An 18,893-nucleotide genomic window follows, 5' to 3' on the forward strand; every position below is an offset into this window, starting at 1 on the left:
AATGAATACTTTTTCAGATGAAAAGAATAAAAATGAAAAATGGCATGATGCATTTATTGGGTTTTATAAGGTAGCATAATAGAATATTTTTGCTTTAAAAAAAGCGAAGCTTTTTTAATGACGGTCGGTACATACGTCCTTAACAATTGGCTCTTTTCATTATTTTATTATGTAAGAAATGTCCTATCTAAAGGGTGTGCAAAAAAATGCGGACATTTTTAAAATTAAAATTGCGCGGCTTGTGTTTATAGTAGAAAAATGTTACGCATATCGTTAGAACCGTTAGGAAGTCTATTTTTTGGAAATATAAAAACGATTCCTGTGCTACGTATAGTTACGGAGCTACGTGTTAAAATGTCCCAACTGATGTAAAACTTGACTTGCGAGTAAATCATTAAAGATTAAATTAAAGGGTATGCAAATAAAAATACGTACATTTTTAAAATTCTAATTGCTCGGCTTGTGTTAATGGTAGAAAAATGTTATGCATACCGTTAGAACCGCTATGAAGTCTATTTTTTTGGAAATATAAGAACTATTCATGTGCTATGTATAATTTATAAGCTATATGGTAGAATGTCCCAACTGACTTAAAACTCAAAAAAAAAATTCCACTTTTCTCACATTTATCAATACAGCTCCTAAACTAAAAATAGCACAAAAATCGTACTTATATTTCCGAAAAAATAGAGCTTATGACGGTTCTAGCTATAAACATAGCATTTTTCTACTATTCACACAAGCCGAGCAGTTTGAATTTTAAAAATGTCCGCATTTTTGCACACCCTTTTTTATCTTTAATGATTTACTCGCAAGTCAAGTTTTAAGTCAGTTGGGACATTCTACTACGTAGCTCCTAAACTATAAGTAGCACAGTAATGGTTCTTATATTTCCATAAAATAGACTTCATAGCGGTTCTAATGATATGCATAACGTTGTTCTACTTTTAACACAAGCCGCGCAATTTGAATTTTAAAAAGGTACATATTTTTTTTATATACTTTAATCTTTAATGATTTACTCGCAAGGCAGTTGGGACATTTTACCACATCGCTCCCAAACTATACGTAGCACAGGAATCGTTTTTATATTTCCAAAAATAGACTTCCTAACGGTTCTAACGATATGCGTAACGTTTTTCTACTATTAACACAAGCCGCGCAATTTTAATTTTAAAAATGTCCGCATTTTTTTTGCACACCCTTTATGTGTGTTTGTGTACCGAAAGATCTCGCTAAAGTTCTCCTTTACAGTGTAGCTTCTCATAGGTCCTGGGCAGGATTATAACTATTTCGGGAAAGGGTACCATCACCCTACCAACAAAAAAAACGCCCCCCAATTTTTAAAAATATTTTCTTAACTATAAAATATATCTTATTAACTCCTTCCCTTCCGAAATGAAATGACCGGAAAGACCTAATTTTTTATGACGTAGTGACGTATAATCCTAAAAAAAAATTTAACTTCTATTAAAAACAAGGACAATTGTGTTATTAACAACATCTTGGATCAATAAAGAACAGAGCTGGATCTTGGATGTGTAGCCGTTGCCGGTGCAGCCACTAACCTAATAGCGATCTTTAAATCAAATTGGCTACGCGTGGCCACGGCTATAATATCATTATGCGATCTTTAAATCACAACCACTTTTTTCAATTTTAAGCAAAAACTAAAAATATGAAATAAAATAATAATAATAATACTTAAACACTTCAAACATTTTAAAATCCATGTTTTATTGGCAGTACTGGCAGTGGCGACGGGTACGGCAACGGCTATACATTTAAAGATCCAGCTCAGTAAACTTTTGATTAAGAAAACAGGATGTATAAAATGTATGATTAAAAGCAGTCAATAATTTCTTTTCCTATGGGTAAATAATGTCCTTAAGAGTATTTTTAATACTGACGAACCAAGTAAATAATATAGAAATCTTTACTTTATCTTTTATAGCAGCCAAGAAAATCATGTTCTTTTACAATTTCTTAAACACAGACGGTCGGACATTTCGAATTATAGAGTAGCTTTTTTACTAATAAATCACGAGACATTGAAAGTTAAAGTACTGTGGCGTTGTGACGGACACAATCAGATTCGAGATTAGCTGCGCTTCTTATAAATCCTAGTGTCCTTTTATTAATATCAGACAAACACACACACACTCTCAAGTTTTGTGCTTAGATCTTAATCTATGCCTTGAGTCAGGTGGTTTATAATATAGTAAACTGGTTCAAATACAATAATATTAATATTTGGGTTTCCATCTAGTTTAACTCTATCTATACTACGTTTAAGACATGTTTCTAGTCTTATCTCTTTGTATTTAAGATTAAATAGTTTGGTGTTAATAATTATAACAAGAGTTTAAAGATAACGTTATTTGTGATTGGTAAGATTTCATAATATTTTTAATGCCTACGTTAAAAGTAAAATATTAAAAAATGAATTGATATTTAAACTTACCAAAAAATTTAAGATCTGCTATACTAGATAGTTTGGTTCATAATGATTTAGCTGTCGATAGGCCTTGTATGAAGATTATTATTATTGGTGGAAATGTTTGGATACTGGTAGTTCAAACAACCTAAGTAAGACTCGATGATAAGCCCCTTAGTTTCAAAGAACAAGTTTATTACCATTGTGGTTCTATAATTTTAATAATGTCCCCCGGGGAGGGAGGGGACATTGGGCTGTTTATTACACAAGTCCTAAAAGTTTTTTTTATACCGTTTCTTACTCGCTTGGCTTAACAACTTTGGGGATTTTTAAATGAATTTTGATTGGTTTGTTCATTAAGTTATCTTTTCAACCACTAAGTGGGGGGGGGGGGGGGGGGCTCTGACAAATTTGCGTAAACCTGGTATATAGGCTTTATCTTTGGACTGAGAGGATAGGTTATAAAAGATAAAAATCATTCTTATATAATGAATTTTCCTAAGTTTAAAAAAAATTTGGATATGCCTCTAGGTTCCGGAGCTCCAGGCCTCCAGGTGGTTCTGTACAGGTAAAAATTAAAAATCATTAAAGAGTTAGATGTCAGCTTATTAAATTAAATATGCATGTTTTTTCATCAAATATGTGAATAACATTCAAAAAGATGCATATTTTGTTTCATAAGTTGACCTCTAACTCTTTTAAAAAAAAATTATTTTTAACTTTTACCTGTACAGAGACCACCTGGAGGCCTGGAGCTCCGGAACCTGGAGGCCTATCCAAAAAATCTTAAAACTTGGGAAAATTCATCATATAAGAATGATTTTATCTTTAATAACCTATCCTCTCAGTCCAAAGATAAAGCCTATATACCAGGTTTACGCAAATGTGTCAGAACTTCCCCTCCCCCCTTTATTTGCCATTGTCTTATCCCTTTAGATCCCTTAATGGCCTTTTTCTTCTTCGTGATTAAAACGAATGCAGGCGAAATTTTTATAAAGGAACATAGGTAAACACAGTTATACAAAAGTAACTTGTAAATAAACATTCATCGCTGCAAAGCTAAAAAACATTGATATATGACTTACATATTAGGAAAAATTTTGAGATTTGAATTTCACCCAACCATAAAATAAACAATATCAATATTTAAATGGGTTTTAATTGTTGACATTTTGAATTTTAAGCCAGAAGTTATTAATGGCTGTTTGTGTTAATTAAGACCACTGAAATCGTTAAACTTTTTCGTAAATGTAATTCTACATATATTTGGATGTGTTGGTTTGTAGATTTTGCAAAAATACCTACAGTATTATTGCTTTGTAAAAATTATTTCTTGGTTAAATTGACCTTGCAATTGTTATATACATTTTTCTTGATAACATTTTATTTATTTTCTATTTCTTTTGTTTCTTGTAGTGTTAGAATAGGTAACAAGAATGACAATATCCTTATATGTAAAGCCTTTATAAAAAAACGAGAAATACTTGCTAACGTTACTGATGATGGATTTATTATTACTTGGACCTTACACCAGATTTTCATATCTATAATACAAAGTAGAACGATGTCTGTCTGTCCGTCTGTCCGTCTGTCTGTCCGTCTGAAGCTTAAGATCTCAGTAACCACTGAACCGATTGGGCTCTACTCTTCAGGGAATATACCTACTGGTCCTGTGATGGTTTTAAGCTATTTTCTTGGGGGGTGGGACACCCCAACCCCCCCAAAAAATGAAAAACACCCCCCCCCCAAAAAAAAATTTTTTTTTTTACTTTTTCTTTTTAAATCTAAAATACGAAAAATTAGGTTGATCAAACCTCTTGGGGCACAGCCCCTAGAGGCTAGGGGCGAAGCCGCTAGTTCTCTTATAAAGTGAACCTTGTTGCCGGCTAAAATAACGATTTTTCCCAACGCCTCTCTTCCTACTGGATAAACGAATTGGCCAAAAAATGGCGACGGAAATTGCAACCTAAATTGAAAAAAAAATCCCCTGTTACAATTTCCACGTATATTCTACGTCCATTTTATGGAGTCATGCTTTAGACATTTTAAAGCGAAACACAACCAACAATCCTCAATAGGATGGACAGACCCTATCAATATTACAGCCTCGCTTCTAATAAGTGCATCTGCACACGAATTGTTATATTAAAAATTCTTCACCTATGTTTCTTAATCAAATGCAAAATATCAAGGACGCGCAAAAAAAATGTTTCTATCATAATTATTAGTAGCGAAGCTATTTTATGATGCACTTTGTCTGTTCGTTTGTCAGGCTGTCTGTAACGTAATAGTGTAACTGTGATTTTCTCATGTTTATTATTTTTAAAAACATCTGTTGCCAAAAGAAACTAGTATCAAAGATTGGTTGGTCGGTCATTCTGCAAAAGATATTTATAAATAAAGGTTTCGTGTTTTCCTATTATTTATAATTCATATGATATCCTTCCATTTCTTTGTCTCTTTGTTTACGACAACTGAATATCTTCTCTATTAATCTCTTAGTCTGTTTGTCTATCGATTATTTTTTTAGCATCGCTTCTTATTAATGTTATATCCTTGTTATTATATTTCCGTGAAATAATTTCTTTTGAAGCTGAACGTCAAAAGAATATTGGAAGCGAAGCATTAAATGCTCTAGTCTGTCGGTATGTTTGTCTTGTCTGTGTGTAAATATTCTAGCCTAAGGATGTTAAAATGCGAAAGGGCCCTTAAAGTCTCACAAATAGTCTTTAAATAACTAATCGTTTTATTAATCTAAAAGATAGTCAAAATAACATGAAAATTGGAAAATATTGAATAATTTTTTCTTTTACATTATATGTAACTTTCTTTTTTATTAAGCTATGCTTATTGGTTGGGGTGCTAGTGTGGTATCCGCCTAGGATAAATGGCAGACACCAGAGTTCGAAAAGACTACGGCAGTGTGACAGACGTGGACACCTTACTATAGAGAAGCTACGCTTCTCTAACAATCACTAAATAACAAACAGCATCTATTCAGTTGTTCCTTTATTGAAGGTCTAAGAGTTACTAAAGTTGTACAACATAATATGAATACATATGGATTAGGAATAAAGATAGTTAAAGGTAAATCATACAAGTAAAACATAGATAGTTGCAATAGTTAGGTAGATGGCTATCCCTGTCCGGGGGAGGCAGGATAGCCCATGGAACAGCACAATAGGTAGATAAGCATAGAGGGGTTGAGTGGTAGGTCTGGGTACTAAAAAGGGAAGGTTTGATGATTACTGTGACAACAACAGTCTGTGTGGGGGTGATTCTATCAGGTGAGGGAAGGCTTAGATCCTTTATCCTCAGGGCTGAGGTGGTGCTGATAACTTGGTGGTTGAAGGGGAAGGTTCCGGTGCTTAAGAAGGGAGAGGGAGGGGTAACACCCCTCCCTCCATTTGCAGGACAACTGAGAGATGAAATCAATACCGTTATCTGACATATTTTCAGGTGGCTTTACAATTGTAGAATAACAGGATTTAGCTGGGTGCGTAGCATCACTATAATGTCTTGGTTTCTGCATGGCCCAGAGTTGCCGCATACCACAACTCTCCCCTCGGAAGGCTGGGAGGGGTTGTCTGCACCGCCAGACTTCCGACAGTGGTTGCGGCCTTCAGTTTGTTGTCCTTGTGGAATGGGTCCGCCAGGATACCAGCTGCTGAACGGTGGTAGGCTCCAGCCCTCCCCAGGTCGAACGGAATCTGCTATATCTGCTGGAGTAGCTGGTCCTGTTGGATGTTCTGGCCGTTGGATGTGTACCTCTGAGGCCACCCTGGCAACCTCCAGGGGTGGCACAGCACATGAGGGGGCTTGGACCAACAGCCGCCTGGTATACACCTCTTCAGGTTTCTCTACTGGGCTGGTGGTCTCCATCGTGTTGGTCACCTTGCTGCTGGCAGGCTGGCTACTGGATGCAGGCGCAGCTTCTTTGCCCTTGGGGCTGGTCAGGTTCATTCGGCTTCCAGGGTCTCTGTCAACGCGGGCAGGTGGTGGTTGCCATACTGTAGGAACGTTGCCTCCCTCAGGCTCATCCTGGACATTGGCAGGGTGGTGCATGGCAGTCAGACCTGCAGGGTAGGGGAAGGTAACAGTCCATCCCCTGTGCCGGAGGCTGTCTTGGATCTGCAAGGGTGGCTCCGCTCTAGTTGGCTGGGGGACAGGCCCATCCACGGCCACTGCTGTTGGTGGACTGGAGGCACAAGGCTCCGGACTTCCTCCCCTAGCCTGAAGGTGTCCAGGCACATCGTCTCCATCTTGGGTAGACATAATTGTTGGGGATCCTCTACTTCTATGGTTAGGCTCGGCACTTGGCGCATCTAGTTGAGTTACTCCCCAGGCAGCGGTCAAAGCTTCTTCAGTTTGGCTGGTAATGGCTGATATCCTGGTTCCTGGGGCAGATGCAGGGGGCGCAGGCAAGTTGGACCCAGCACAAGCTTCCTGGTACACCAGTGCAATACAATTACCCTGGCTTGGTTGAGGGAGGTAGACAGCTGGACGCAGTTGAGGGTGAGGGACAGCTGGACTCTCCCTGCTGGCTGGAGGCTCTGGCTGACTGGGGGTGACGGGTGTCACCCCTTCCTCTGGGGCTGTGGGCTCGTTCCGGGGTCCAGGTATCTCGGTGGCGGCGACGGTTGTCGCCCCAGGCACCAGCGTGGGGGCGCTGGATAGCACCCCCCAGTCTTCACAGGGGTCCAGGTCTCTCGGTGGCGGCGACGGTTGTCGCCCCAGGCACCAGCGTGGGGCGCTGGACAGCACCCCCCAGTCTTCACAGGTGGCGGCGACGGTTGTCGCCCCAGACATCAGCTTGGTGGTGCAGGGAAGCACCTCTCGTTCCTTCCAGGTGGCGATGCCGGTTGGCGTCCCATACATCGACTCAGACTCGCTGGCTAGCGCCTCTTGCCTCTCCCGCTCGGCGGCCGCCAGGGCCTCCCCGTACACCGTCCCGGTGGCGCTGGGTAGCGCCCCTCGGCTCTCGCTGGGGGTGACAGGGGTTACCTCCTCCTTCGGGGGACGCGGTCTGACGGGTACCATCATGTTGAGGCCGACCGGCAGAGGCCGCAGGACTTCTGGCTCCGCAATGTTGGTTGGCTGCACGAACACCGGTCCCATGTGGTTGAGGCTGAGGTCCAGGCCAACCCGGTTGGGTTCAGCTGCTCCTCCCAGCACGTTGATCCTGGCCACTATGGTCCCAATCTGAGACACAGACTCCTGGGTAGCCGCGGCCCCAGCGGCGGCAGCTGGTTGGGGTGACGGCTGGGCATCTCCCTCCAGGTAGACCTGGGTGTCAGACTGGTTGTATGCAGGTTGTTGGGCTGCCTGTGGTGGCTCCTTGGTTACATTCAGCCTCCTCCCCATACACACAGGTCCCTTCCATCCAACAGCGGCTCTCCTCTCCTGGGTGGCGAGGCCAGCCTCAGCCTTAGCTTCTGCAGGTGCTTCTCCACATGAGGGATGCTGCCTCCGGTGACGCCAGGTAGTTGGTAGCAAAGGCCTTTGATGGTGCCAGTCGGAAGGGGGGCTATGATCTCTGGGGGGTATCTGTGGCCAGTGTGTGGACAGGTACCCACAGTTGAACCAGCAAGGTCCAGAAGATGCCATACTGATGGTAGCCTGAACTGTGTTCTGGACTGCCAGCAGGCTGTTGGTAGCCACCTGAGTTGGGCCAGAGTTGCCAGCTGGTATTGCGTCCCTGCCAGGCTCCGTCAGCTGCTGGTGGGGAGCCCTTGCGGTGGTTCTGGTTTTGGCAGGGGGTGGCCTTCTGATTGACTTCCCTAGTTGGAGCTCTGCATCCTGGTGGGCCTCCATCTTCAGCAGCATGGGGGGACTTGGCTGGGTCATGTGCAGTGGTTCAACATAGTAGAGGCATCTGGTCTTGGAGTGTGGGGGAACAGCCTCACTGCTGCTGGTCAACCCTGCTCCCTCCGTGCTGGGTAAAGCCTTCCACTGCAGCAGGTCACCATTTCCCATCCTTAGGCCGGTCCCCAGTCGTTCCATGCCTGGGGGCTCCCAGGGAGGCTTGGGTGGCGGCTCCCCCACCCCCAGGTACGCGTCGGGCATCTGGGTGAAGAGCCTATTCCCCTGGGACAGCTCCCCATCCTCCAGATTGGTGAGGCCAGCGCCAGGGAGGACCTTTCCACCCCAGAAACAGGTGGTACTGGCCCTAGGGCTGGGCCCCTTTGGAGTCTCAGTTCTGGTGGTAGTGTCCATCTTGGGGCTGGCCACTAAGTCTCTGAAGCTTGTCACCTTCTCATTAGGCTCAGTTGCATCGTTCAACACCCCCAGGAGGACACATACAGGTTCAACAATCCCCAGTCCAGTATCTCCATTTCTCGTGCGTTGGGCACCAACTGTACAGGAGCTGTGCAGCGGACATTCAGTCACCCTTCCAGACAAGGGCATCTCAGGGACCAGGGGTCTGTGACCTGGCATGTGTTTTATGTTCACTGTACTCCACACAGTAGGCCAAAGTAATAACAGAAGCAGCACCTTGTATGCAGAAGCAGAGAGTGGTGGGGTACAGATGTTGGTGGTTATGGTCCAAATGAAGACTTCTGTCCACCACAGTGCCAGCAGCTTGCCTAGGCACACAGTTAATGCCCAATCAGGAATGTCTTCTATTGCCGCACGTCGGGCTAGGGGCTGACAATTTCTTATCTTGTAGATATAGGAGCAGAGTAGAGTAGCCGCGCCGCAAGGGGGTTCGAGCCGGCTCACCCCTATTGTAGATACTGTAGCTGTGTAATTAGGGTGGTAGTCCACGTAGCCGTAGGCTCTGTCCTCCTGGCTCAAGAGTTTCTGTGGCTGGAGCGTCCCCATGATAAGTAGCAGGGGGTTGGTCTGTTGGTGCCAGCGTCTTGTTTAACTGTTGAGCCTGAGTATATATACGTGTATAGGAATATCCCCAGAGCTAGCTAGCTGTCCTCCTTGCTCCAAAAAATCACGCTTCCTCTGTATATAGTTCACAACTATGAGGTTCTATGGTCAAGGTACACACCACCACTGCCCAGTGTGGGGCATCAAGTCAGGCTATGTCCACAGGGTGGGCGTACTTTCGTTCAGTTACCATATCAGTCTCCAGTGTTGTCTGGTGAGGTTAGTATTCACTTACTTGCACCCATGATACAAAAAAAACAACACTATTTATCACTTGGGTATTTATATATACATATATATTTTTTTACTAGCCACTCAGCTTTGAAGTAGGGTTGGCAGGCTAGGAAGATGTTGAGGGTCTGAGCGGGTTTAAGGAACTGATTTAGTTTTCCTTATCACACTGTAGGTAGGGAGGGAGGAGCTTGCAAGTTTTTCTTCTAAAAAATATCTCTGTTGTATGCTATAGAGTGGCCCCTCTCCTGTGTGTGTGTGTGTGTGTGAAATCCCCTCTTCTTGCAACGCGCCTACGCGCCGTCAAATCCGCGCACACAGGTAAAACGCGCACTTATCCCTCAACTCGCTCTCTCATTGGTCCGCTTTGTCCGTTGAATTTTATGATATTTCCCGAACTCCGTTGCGCGGCCCGTAAATGGCGCTCTGTTTTCCCGGTCGCTAGCTCCACACCGTGGGCAGACTTAGTCAAGTGTGGGTAGGAGGGGGGAAGCGCGTGAGGGGACGGGGTAAATCCGTCCGTTCCCCCTGTGAGGAAGGGGGGAGTGCTGTGGGTTTGAGGTAACTGTGTGATGAGGTAATGGTGCCCTTTCTCCTTAATCCTAGGCTTTATTGTTATGTCACCTTGATTGTATTTTCTTCAATGGAGAGTGGGCCCCTCCCTTTCCTCTGGAATAAGGGGTGTATTTTGTTGTGCTTGAGGCTTGGGTGGTTAGATTGTTTATCAAGGCATTGTTATATTACATCTAGATTCTATTTTTGGCCTTATCACAATACATAACAGATTTGCTTACCAAGCCTGTTCTATTTTTAGTTGTTATCACAATACACAACAAATCCAAGCCTGTTCTATTTTTAGTTTTATCACAATACACAACAAATTGTTTGCCAATCCTTGCTCATAAATCTATTGTTTAACCATCACACTAGGGTGGTAATCCCTACAATGTGATATAATATCGGCTTTTCTAGATGGGTGGCTGCGCTGTAGCCTCTCGGGATACTTGGAGTTGACGTAGTTTTCTCTGCTTTGGTACACTACACTCGTATGTTGGCTCGCAGCTCGCAGCTATGTGGCGTGTTTCAGCCTATCGGCAGCAGGGAATGTCCCGTCCTACAGCGCCGTATATCCGAATCCGACTGTTGGCGGCAGGGAATGTCCCGTCCTGCTAGCGCCGCTGGTTCGAATCCTTGGCTTGTTTCAGTCTATCGGCGGCAGGGAATGTCCCGTCCTGCAGCGCCGTGTATCCGAATCTGGCTGATGGCGGCAGGGAATGTCCCGTCCTGCTAGCGCCGCTGGTTCAAATCCTGCTATCTCTTGCAGTAAATGTTGGCCTATCTTCAGCCGTTTGCACTTAGTTGGCCTGTTTCAGCCAGTCCGCAGGCCTGTTTCAGCCCTTGAGCGCTCAATTCTCCGTTAGATGTCGGCGCTTCTCGCGGTTCTCCGTCAAGTTTCGCTGTTTCGCTTCCACAACTGCCGGATGCAGAGTTAGACCTTGCTGTCCAGGGTGGGTAATTCAGGTTGCTTGTGTCAGTTTTGCCAGTTTCGCTTCCACAACTGCCGGATACAGAGTTAGACCTTGCTATCCAGGGTGGGTAATTCAGGTTGCTTGTGTCAGTTTTGCCAGTTTCACTGCTGGGAGTACCTTAGCCTCAGCTGCGCGTCTGCTCTACACTTGTGGTTTGCCGTAATCTCACACAGCTGTCACCAAGTTGTGGTATCCGCCTAGGATAAATGGCAGACACCAGAGTTCGAAAAGACTACGGCAGTGTGACAGACGTGGACACCTTACTATAGAGAAGCTACGCTTCTCTAACAATCACTAAATAACAAACAGCATCTATTCAGTTGTTCCTTTATTGAAGGTCTAAGAGTTACTAAAGTTGTACAACATAATATGAATACATATGGATTAGGAATAAAGATAGTTAAAGGTAAATCATACAAGTAAAACATAGATAGTTGCAATAGTTAGGTAGATGGCTATCCCTGTCCGGGGGAGGCAGGATAGCCCATGGAACAGCACAATAGGTAGATAAGCATAGAGGGGTTGAGTGGTAGGTCTGGGTACTAAAAAGGGAAGGTTTGATGATTACTGTGACAACAACAGTCTGTGTGGGGGTGATTCTATCAGGTGAGGGAAGGCTTAGATCCTTTATCCTCAGGGCTGAGGTGGTGCTGATAACTTGGTGGTTGAAGGGGAAGGTTCCGGTGCTTAAGAAGGGAGAGGGAGGGGTAACACCCCTCCCTCCATTTGCAGGACAACTGAGAGATGAAATCAATACCGTTATCTGACATATTTTCAGGTGGCTTTACAATTGTAGAATAACAGGATTTAGCTGGGTGCGTAGCATCACTATAATGTCTTGGTTTCTGCATGGCCCAGAGTTGCCGCATACCACACTAGTTCGATTTCTAGATTTTACGTTTTCCTGTTTAGCTTAATGCTTCAAAAGACTATTATAATTCTTTTTACGCTTTCGTGATTTTTTATTTGAGTTTAATTTTTTTATAGCAATACTCTATCATTCCTTTTTTTCGGATGTCCATCCATAATTTTGAGCTTCGCTACTTATGGATGTTGTCATCCTTGTTATTATTAGAAAATATAATACAGTGCAACTGTAGTGTGAATTAGAATTGAATCATTGTTTGCTATTCTTTTGTTTTTTTTTAATTTCATGATGATAAATAAGAATAAGAAAGTTTAAGATTAGGAATAAGATCTAAAAAATCTGGGAGGCAGGGAATATTGGCTTTAGTACTTTACTGGTACTCAAAGTTTTATGAACTCCATGACTGGAGACTTTTAATAAATCTTGATTGGTTGGTACAAACCAGCAGTGTCCAATCTTCTACTGATATTTTAATCTACAAGGGGTAATTTTTATTATAATTGGGTATAAATATCAATTTATCTTCTATTGCCTTACCTAATTCTTGAGATCCCTGAATTAAACTAAAATCTATATTTTTTAGGATCATAGCTGACAATGGATGAAATTAACGAGATGAAGAATGTTGGAGATATATCAAATGATGTTGATGAAACAAACAGGGAAGACAAAGATTCCATAGAAGACAGCTCAGATTCTCTAAATACACCAGAAGTTCGTAATGACGCCATAGACGAATCAAAAGAAATTGTAGAAAAAGTAAAAAAGAAGAAAGACATTTCAATAGAAAAATCAAAAGATGACAACAATGAAAATTGCATAGAAAATTCAAAAGAGAATGATAATGCCAAGGACAACATAGACAAGCTACTAGACAGTGCATTACAAGATTTTGACAAGAAAAAGCCAAAGAAAGTAAAAGCCAAGAAAGAACAGGGTCCAAAATCACAAGAAGATGATTTGTTGAATCTTTTTAGTAAAACAGGTATTAAAATGTGAGCTTACAAAAAAAACTATTTAATTGCGTTTAAATTTAGGACATTAGATTGTAAAGTGTATAGTTATTACAGTGGCACCCTAAGTTTTATAACCGTTTTATCTTATTCGTCAGTTCTAAAACTTTTACTGAAGTTTAGTAGGTTTGTTCATGTAGTTAATGTCCAAACATTTCAACGAATAATTCATGTAATCTACAGATAGGGCAATTTAGCTTATTAACAATGAGGATGTACAAAAGTTTTTCGTCCATTATCTTGTCCCATAAGATATGAATTCAGTTCCCTGATAATAAAACGACAGCTTTCAATAATTGCTCTACGAACAAAAACTCTAGGTGACTAACCAAAATATTAGACTCTACTTTTTTACATGTGAGACATTACTAATTCTAGGTTTCCCTGATGGTGCAAGTTTAAGAGATATAAATGACCAGTTGTTTAACTTATCACTTATGGGTCAGAATCCTTCTACTTCGTCCGGAAATTTACCTGGAGCCTCTAGAATACCTGGGGCTCCCAGCATGCCAGGTGCCTCCAGTTTACCAGGAATGGAAGCCAGCCTACATGAAGCATTGTTAAAGGTATTTGTTTGTAGACCTTTTGAAAAAAGGCAAATAGTTTTTACCTACTCTTATCAAATCAACAGCTGTTTTTGAAATTCTATTATCTTTATATTTCCAAGGACCTCTAAAACAATGGTCTCCAAAAGTTTTTCTGTTTGTCTGTCTCTTAACAATGCTAAAAAATATCTTGATCTGCAGAAATCGCATTTTAAATTAAGGATTTAGGCTATATTCAAAGGAATTACAACCTAGAAAAAATAATTTTCCATCAATAAAAAATTAACGTTTTAAATTTTCAGATGGGCCAGGATTCCTCGTCACTCAATGATTTGCCAACAGACGAAGAAATGGAAAAAATGTTTCAGGTATGATTTTAAAATTACACATTTAATTGTATTTTATCATACCTGACACGTTAAAATTGTACCTATTGCAACTTTGTTAGGATTATAAAAATAAGAAAAAATCTTTACCTTTAAAAAAAACAGACCATTCTAATGGACTTCAAGACAGAAGAAGTGCAATCAATCTGTAGGTTTAACAAGCAACATTTAGCATTGCAGGCGAAAATTTGAGTAATTACAACTAGTTTAAGTTACTTATTGCCATCAGCAAAAGTTTGAAAAGAAATGTTATCAATAATGAACAGTAACCAAATAGTATAGTTAAATTGTATGTTATTTACAACTGTTATAGGGAATTCCTACAGAAAACTTGGAGAAAGATTTGTGTAACCTGTTACCAATGATGGAACAGTAACCAAATACTTTAGTTACCATGTATGTTAATTACAACTGTTATAGTGAATGTCGACTGAAAACTTGGAGAAAGATTTGTGTAACCTGTTACCAATGATGGAACAGTAACCAAATACTTTAGTTACAATATATATGTTAATTACAACTGTTACAGGGTATGTCAACAGAAAACTTGGAGAAAGATTTTTGTAACCTGTTACCAATGATGGAACAGTAACCAAATACTTTAGTTACCATGTATGTTAATTACAATTGTTACATGGTATGTCAACAGAAGACTTGGAGAAAGATTTGGGTAACCTGTTACCAATGATGGAACAGTAACCAAATACTTTAGTTACCATGTATGTTAATTACAATTGTTACAGGGAATGTCGACTGAAAACTTGGAGAAAGATTTGGGTAACCTGTTACCAATGATGAACGGAATGATGCAATCTTTACTTTCCAAAGTAAGGAAACCTAATTTCTTATGGGTCGTTATTCATGTATTAAGGGATAAGACAATGGACAATAAATTGATGCACACTCCAAAATTTCCTCTTGTAGATCAAAATTGTGTTGGTTGCAAAGTTTGAACTTTAGTGGTTTGAAACCAATCAATTAAAAATTCTAAAGAAGTACCTTAAGTTTGAGCCCAATTTGGAAATTAGATGACTTGCATATAAAACTTTGGGTACCTGTGTAATTTACAAGAGTTTAATAAAACACTACTATACAAAATATGTACAAATATTGACCAATTTATACACAATGTTAAATACCTATGATAGGTATCATATATAATATTTAATCATAAATTCCAGAAATATTTCAAAAGAAATAAAAAATATATTTGGATCGGATAAGTTTATTAGGTAAAATAGTTAAAGAATCTTAATTGTATTGCAATAATGGCTTAATAAAGTGTATTTTTAAAAGTTTTTAGTCTTAATTTAATTTTCTTAAATAAGCCCCATTGTTTCATTGCAGCCAACATTTAAAAACCTTTTATGTGTAGTGTACTTAATAAAACACATTTCCAACATTTTATTTATTGGTGATATTCACAAGCTTTACTCTTGGCTTATCAGGTTAACCAGAAGTCTCAAAGGAATTATTACTGCATTATTTATTTAATTTAGGATCTTCTGTATCCAGCTATAAAAGACATGAGTGAACAATATCCTGCCTGGCTGGACAAGAACAAAACAATCCTTAGCAAGGGAGACTTCACCAAGTACGAACAACAGTTCAAAATAACAAAGAAGATATGCATTGAATTTGAGAAGGAGAGTAGTAACTCAGAGGAGGCTAAAAGTGAAACTTTTAATAATGTCCTTGCATTAATGGAGGTAGGATTTACTGATACTATCTCTTAATGTGCTTGTCGAGCAATGAAACCTCCATCCTCTCTTATTTTTAAAATAAATTCCTATATGGATAACCCATTTGGAGGGCTCTAACCCTTTGTGGCTACCTAGTACCCAATAAGATTTAACCTGACTTAAAGAAATAAACAAAAATTTAAAAATTAACCGCCACCCCTAGATATACCACACTTTTCTGGGATCTTGCTGAGTCAAGTATCAACTGTTGGGAATATCAAAGGATGACTCCATGCAAAATTTGAGCCTGATCCGGCCAAAACCGGCCGTGAATTTTATAAAAAACCGGTTTTTTTCCGGTTTTTAGGGGGTATCTGTAAATCGATTCAGCTGGAGCAAAACCGGTTAGAGGTACAAAAAATTTTACTTCACATGAAATTTAGCCAATGCAATTGCCTACAAAAATGTACATTATCATCAACTTGATTGGACAACTCTTTCCCCTCCTAAATGTCCATTAAAACCTCGGAAACGGCAAAAATCGCCAAAAATCACGCCTTCGGCGTCGAATAACGGCTAAACGGTCAGTCGGAGGCGAATGAAACATAAATAAAGAAATGTCCGCCTCAAAAAGTTGTTCAATATCAAAGAAATGCTTGAAGTCTCTAAAACGACTCCTTCCCCTCCTTTAAGGGGAAAAACTGAAAAAACGTCATTTTCAAAAGTATGCCTACTTCGTGGGTGTGGGGGGCACTGAACCCGTCACCCCAGGGTCACCAAATATAAAGTCTAGGCGGCTCACATTGCTGAATTTTCACCAAGTGAAAGTCTTATGTCATTATCTCTTATGAGAAAAAAGTTATTAATGAATTAAAATTTCAAATTGTGATTTTTTGATGGATTTCTTGGATGAAATGACAGGCCGGTCAATTTTAAGGCCATTTTTTGTGGTTTTTGGGCCGTCACGCCCAAACGGTTTGAGATAATCTCACAGGACCTTTTGCCCGACCTAAGTCTGGTTATTTGTGAGGTCTAAGAAAAAAAAATCCTGGATTGGATGAAGCACGACGTCACTGCGCGCTGTCAAAAATCGCTGGTCGGCTTATTTTGCCCCCTCAAACCCTCACCTCGTGCCATTTTTCTGTGTAAAGATTATAATTATAATCTTTTGCGTAAGTCTGATTTTTTTTCCTAGACCTCACAAATAACCAGACTTAGGTTGGGCAAAAGGTCCCGTGAGATTATCTCAAACCGTTTGGGCGTGACGGCCCAAAAACCGCAAAAAATGGCCTAAAAATTGACCGGCCTGTCATTTCATCCAAGAAATCCATCAAAAAATCACAATTTGAAATTTTAATTCATTAATAACTTTTTTCTCATAAGAGATAATGACACAAGACTTTCACTTGGTGAAAATTCAGCAATGTGAGCCGCCTAGACTTTATATTTGGTGACCCTGGGGTGACGGGTTCAGTGCCCCCCACACCCACGAAGTAGGCATACTTTTGAAAATGACGTTTTTTCAGTTTTTCCCCTTAAAGGAGGGGAAGGAGTCGTTTTAGAGACTTCAAGCATTTCTTTGATATTGAACAACTTTTTGAGGCGGACATTTCTTTATTTATGTTTTATTCGCCTCCGACTGACCGTTTAGCCGTTATTCGACGCCGAAGGCGTGATTTTTGGCGATTTTTGCCGTTTCCGAGGTTTTAATGGACATTTAGGAGGGGAAAGAGTTGTCCAATCAAGTTGATGATAAAGTACATTTTTGTAGGCAATTGCATTGGCTAAATTTCATGTGAAGTAAAATTTTTTGTACCTCTAACCGGTTTTGCTCCAGCTGAATCGATTTACAGATACCCCCTAAAAACCGGAAAAAAACGGTTTTTTATAAAATTCACGGCCGGTTTTGGCCGGATCAGGCTCAAATTTTGCATGGAGTCATCCTTTGATATTCCCAACAGTTGATACTTGACTCAGCAAGATCCCAGAAAAGTGTGGTATATCTAGCCACCCCCCCCCCCCTTATTTTCAACTACTTCAAAAACAAGGGTAGGGTGGTTTTTGGGCTTACCAATGCATTTTTAGGAAAAACCATAATTTAAATATAGCGACGCTTTTCTGTAATAAGTACCTAATAAATGTGTATATTTTAACTCTTGATACTTTTTTTCTATTATTGGTTTGATTTTTTTGGATTTTGAAGTATTTTACGTAATTTTTGAGTTTTTAAATTTTATTTATTTTAGGAAATGCAGCGGTTAGGAAACCCACCATCAGATTTGGTAGGCAGCTCTGACTTTCCCTCCTTGCCAAGCATGAATGCTCAAGACCAGTGTTCAATTTCATAATTTGGCTGCCCTGATTTCCCCCTCTCTCACTGACATGTCCGCTCAGGACCAGTGCTTAATTTTATAATTTGACAGCCCTGATTTTCCCCTCTCTGCCTAGCCTGACCGCTTAAGACCAGTGTTCTATTTTATGATATTGCAGCACTGATTTGCCACTCTGTGAGCTGCCTAGATTTTTCACTCAAGGCTAGTGCTCAATATTCTTTTCTTGCCTTTATTATAAAATATTGTGATTTATAAATAGTTTTATCTACCTATGTTTATTGTTTAATGTTTAAGCCTCTATTTTAAAGAAGATAAAAAACAATTGTAATAAATAGAATCAAAATGTTTTTGAAATATTTAAGATAAAACTTATTTTCAGATTTTGATAATATAAAAATGACAATAATTTGTCATTTCACACATTAATGATTATTTCTATTAAGATCTTTTACGCTTGCCACAGTGCAAATGAAGGTGCTTTGACTTTTGTGTCAGAACCTAAATTGGGACATAGTGCTTTTCAATAAAATCTAAAATGCAGCGGTTTTTCAGAAAATTAAATTTGAAAATTTTAAGTTCAATTTTCACCCACTAGGAGATACCGCATAATCATGACAAGAAAAGCAAAGATTATTTATTTAAAATTTTGAACAACTTTGCTTTTATAAAGTTCTTTATAAAACTACTCCTGAAGTGAGTTAATTAATGGCCATTTTTATCAATTGCTTTGCTAAGGTCACGGAAATTCAGCCTTAAATAAATCATATATAGAGAGGTTTTATGACTGACTTTATAAAAGCAAAGTTGTTCAAAATTTTAAATAAATAATCTTTGCTTTTCTTGTCATGATTATGCGGTAACTCCTAGTGGGTGAAAACTGAACTTGAAATTTTTAAATCTTATTTTCTCAAAAACCGCTGCATTTTAGATTTTATTGAAAAGTGAAATGAAGTTATCTAACCTAGGGTAATGAAATGCACAATGTCC

General features: G+C 40.0%; 1 protein-coding gene across 3 annotated transcripts; it reads left to right on the forward strand.

The window, feature by feature from the left end:
• Positions 1 to 15: 15 nt before the first annotated feature.
• Positions 16 to 18,253, forward strand: Pex19 (peroxisomal biogenesis factor 19). Of its 3 annotated transcripts, none has more exons than XM_080158430.1 (7): positions 16 to 70; positions 12,531 to 12,932; positions 13,339 to 13,526; positions 13,808 to 13,873; positions 14,635 to 14,718; positions 15,391 to 15,600; positions 17,820 to 18,253. In XM_080158430.1, the coding sequence occupies exons 2-7, from the start codon at positions 12,545 to 12,547 to the stop codon at positions 17,919 to 17,921; spliced, it is 1,038 nt and encodes a 345-aa protein (XP_080014556.1). In that variant the 5' UTR covers positions 16 to 70; positions 12,531 to 12,544; the 3' UTR covers positions 17,922 to 18,253. The 3 variants fall into 3 exon arrangements, with proteins under 3 accessions (XP_080014556.1, XP_080014557.1, XP_080014558.1); XM_080158431.1 differs by lacking the exon at positions 16 to 70 and adding an exon at positions 148 to 171; XM_080158432.1 differs by lacking the exon at positions 16 to 70 and adding an exon at positions 2,138 to 2,390.
• The last annotated feature ends 640 nt before the right edge of the window (positions 18,254 to 18,893 follow it).

The sequence above is a fragment of the Acartia tonsa genome, chromosome 4, assembly GCF_053477335.1.
Source record: "Acartia tonsa isolate MP-2025a chromosome 4, ASM5347733v1, whole genome shotgun sequence".
NCBI classification, from domain to species: domain Eukaryota; kingdom Metazoa; phylum Arthropoda; class Copepoda; order Calanoida; family Acartiidae; genus Acartia; species Acartia tonsa.

Excerpts from the sequence above, each read along its gene's own strand:
- Pex19 (XM_080158430.1), top strand. The coding sequence starts at position 12,545 with ATGGATGAAATTAACGAGATGAAGAATGTTGGAGATATATCAAATGAT. Across the intron at positions 12,933-13,338 it reads GAATCTTTTTAGTAAAACAG|GTTTCCCTGATGGTGCAAGT; the intron begins GTATTAAAATGT and ends TACTAATTCTAG. Across the intron at positions 15,601-17,819 it reads ATGTCCTTGCATTAATGGAG|GAAATGCAGCGGTTAGGAAA; the intron begins GTAGGATTTACT and ends TATTTATTTTAG.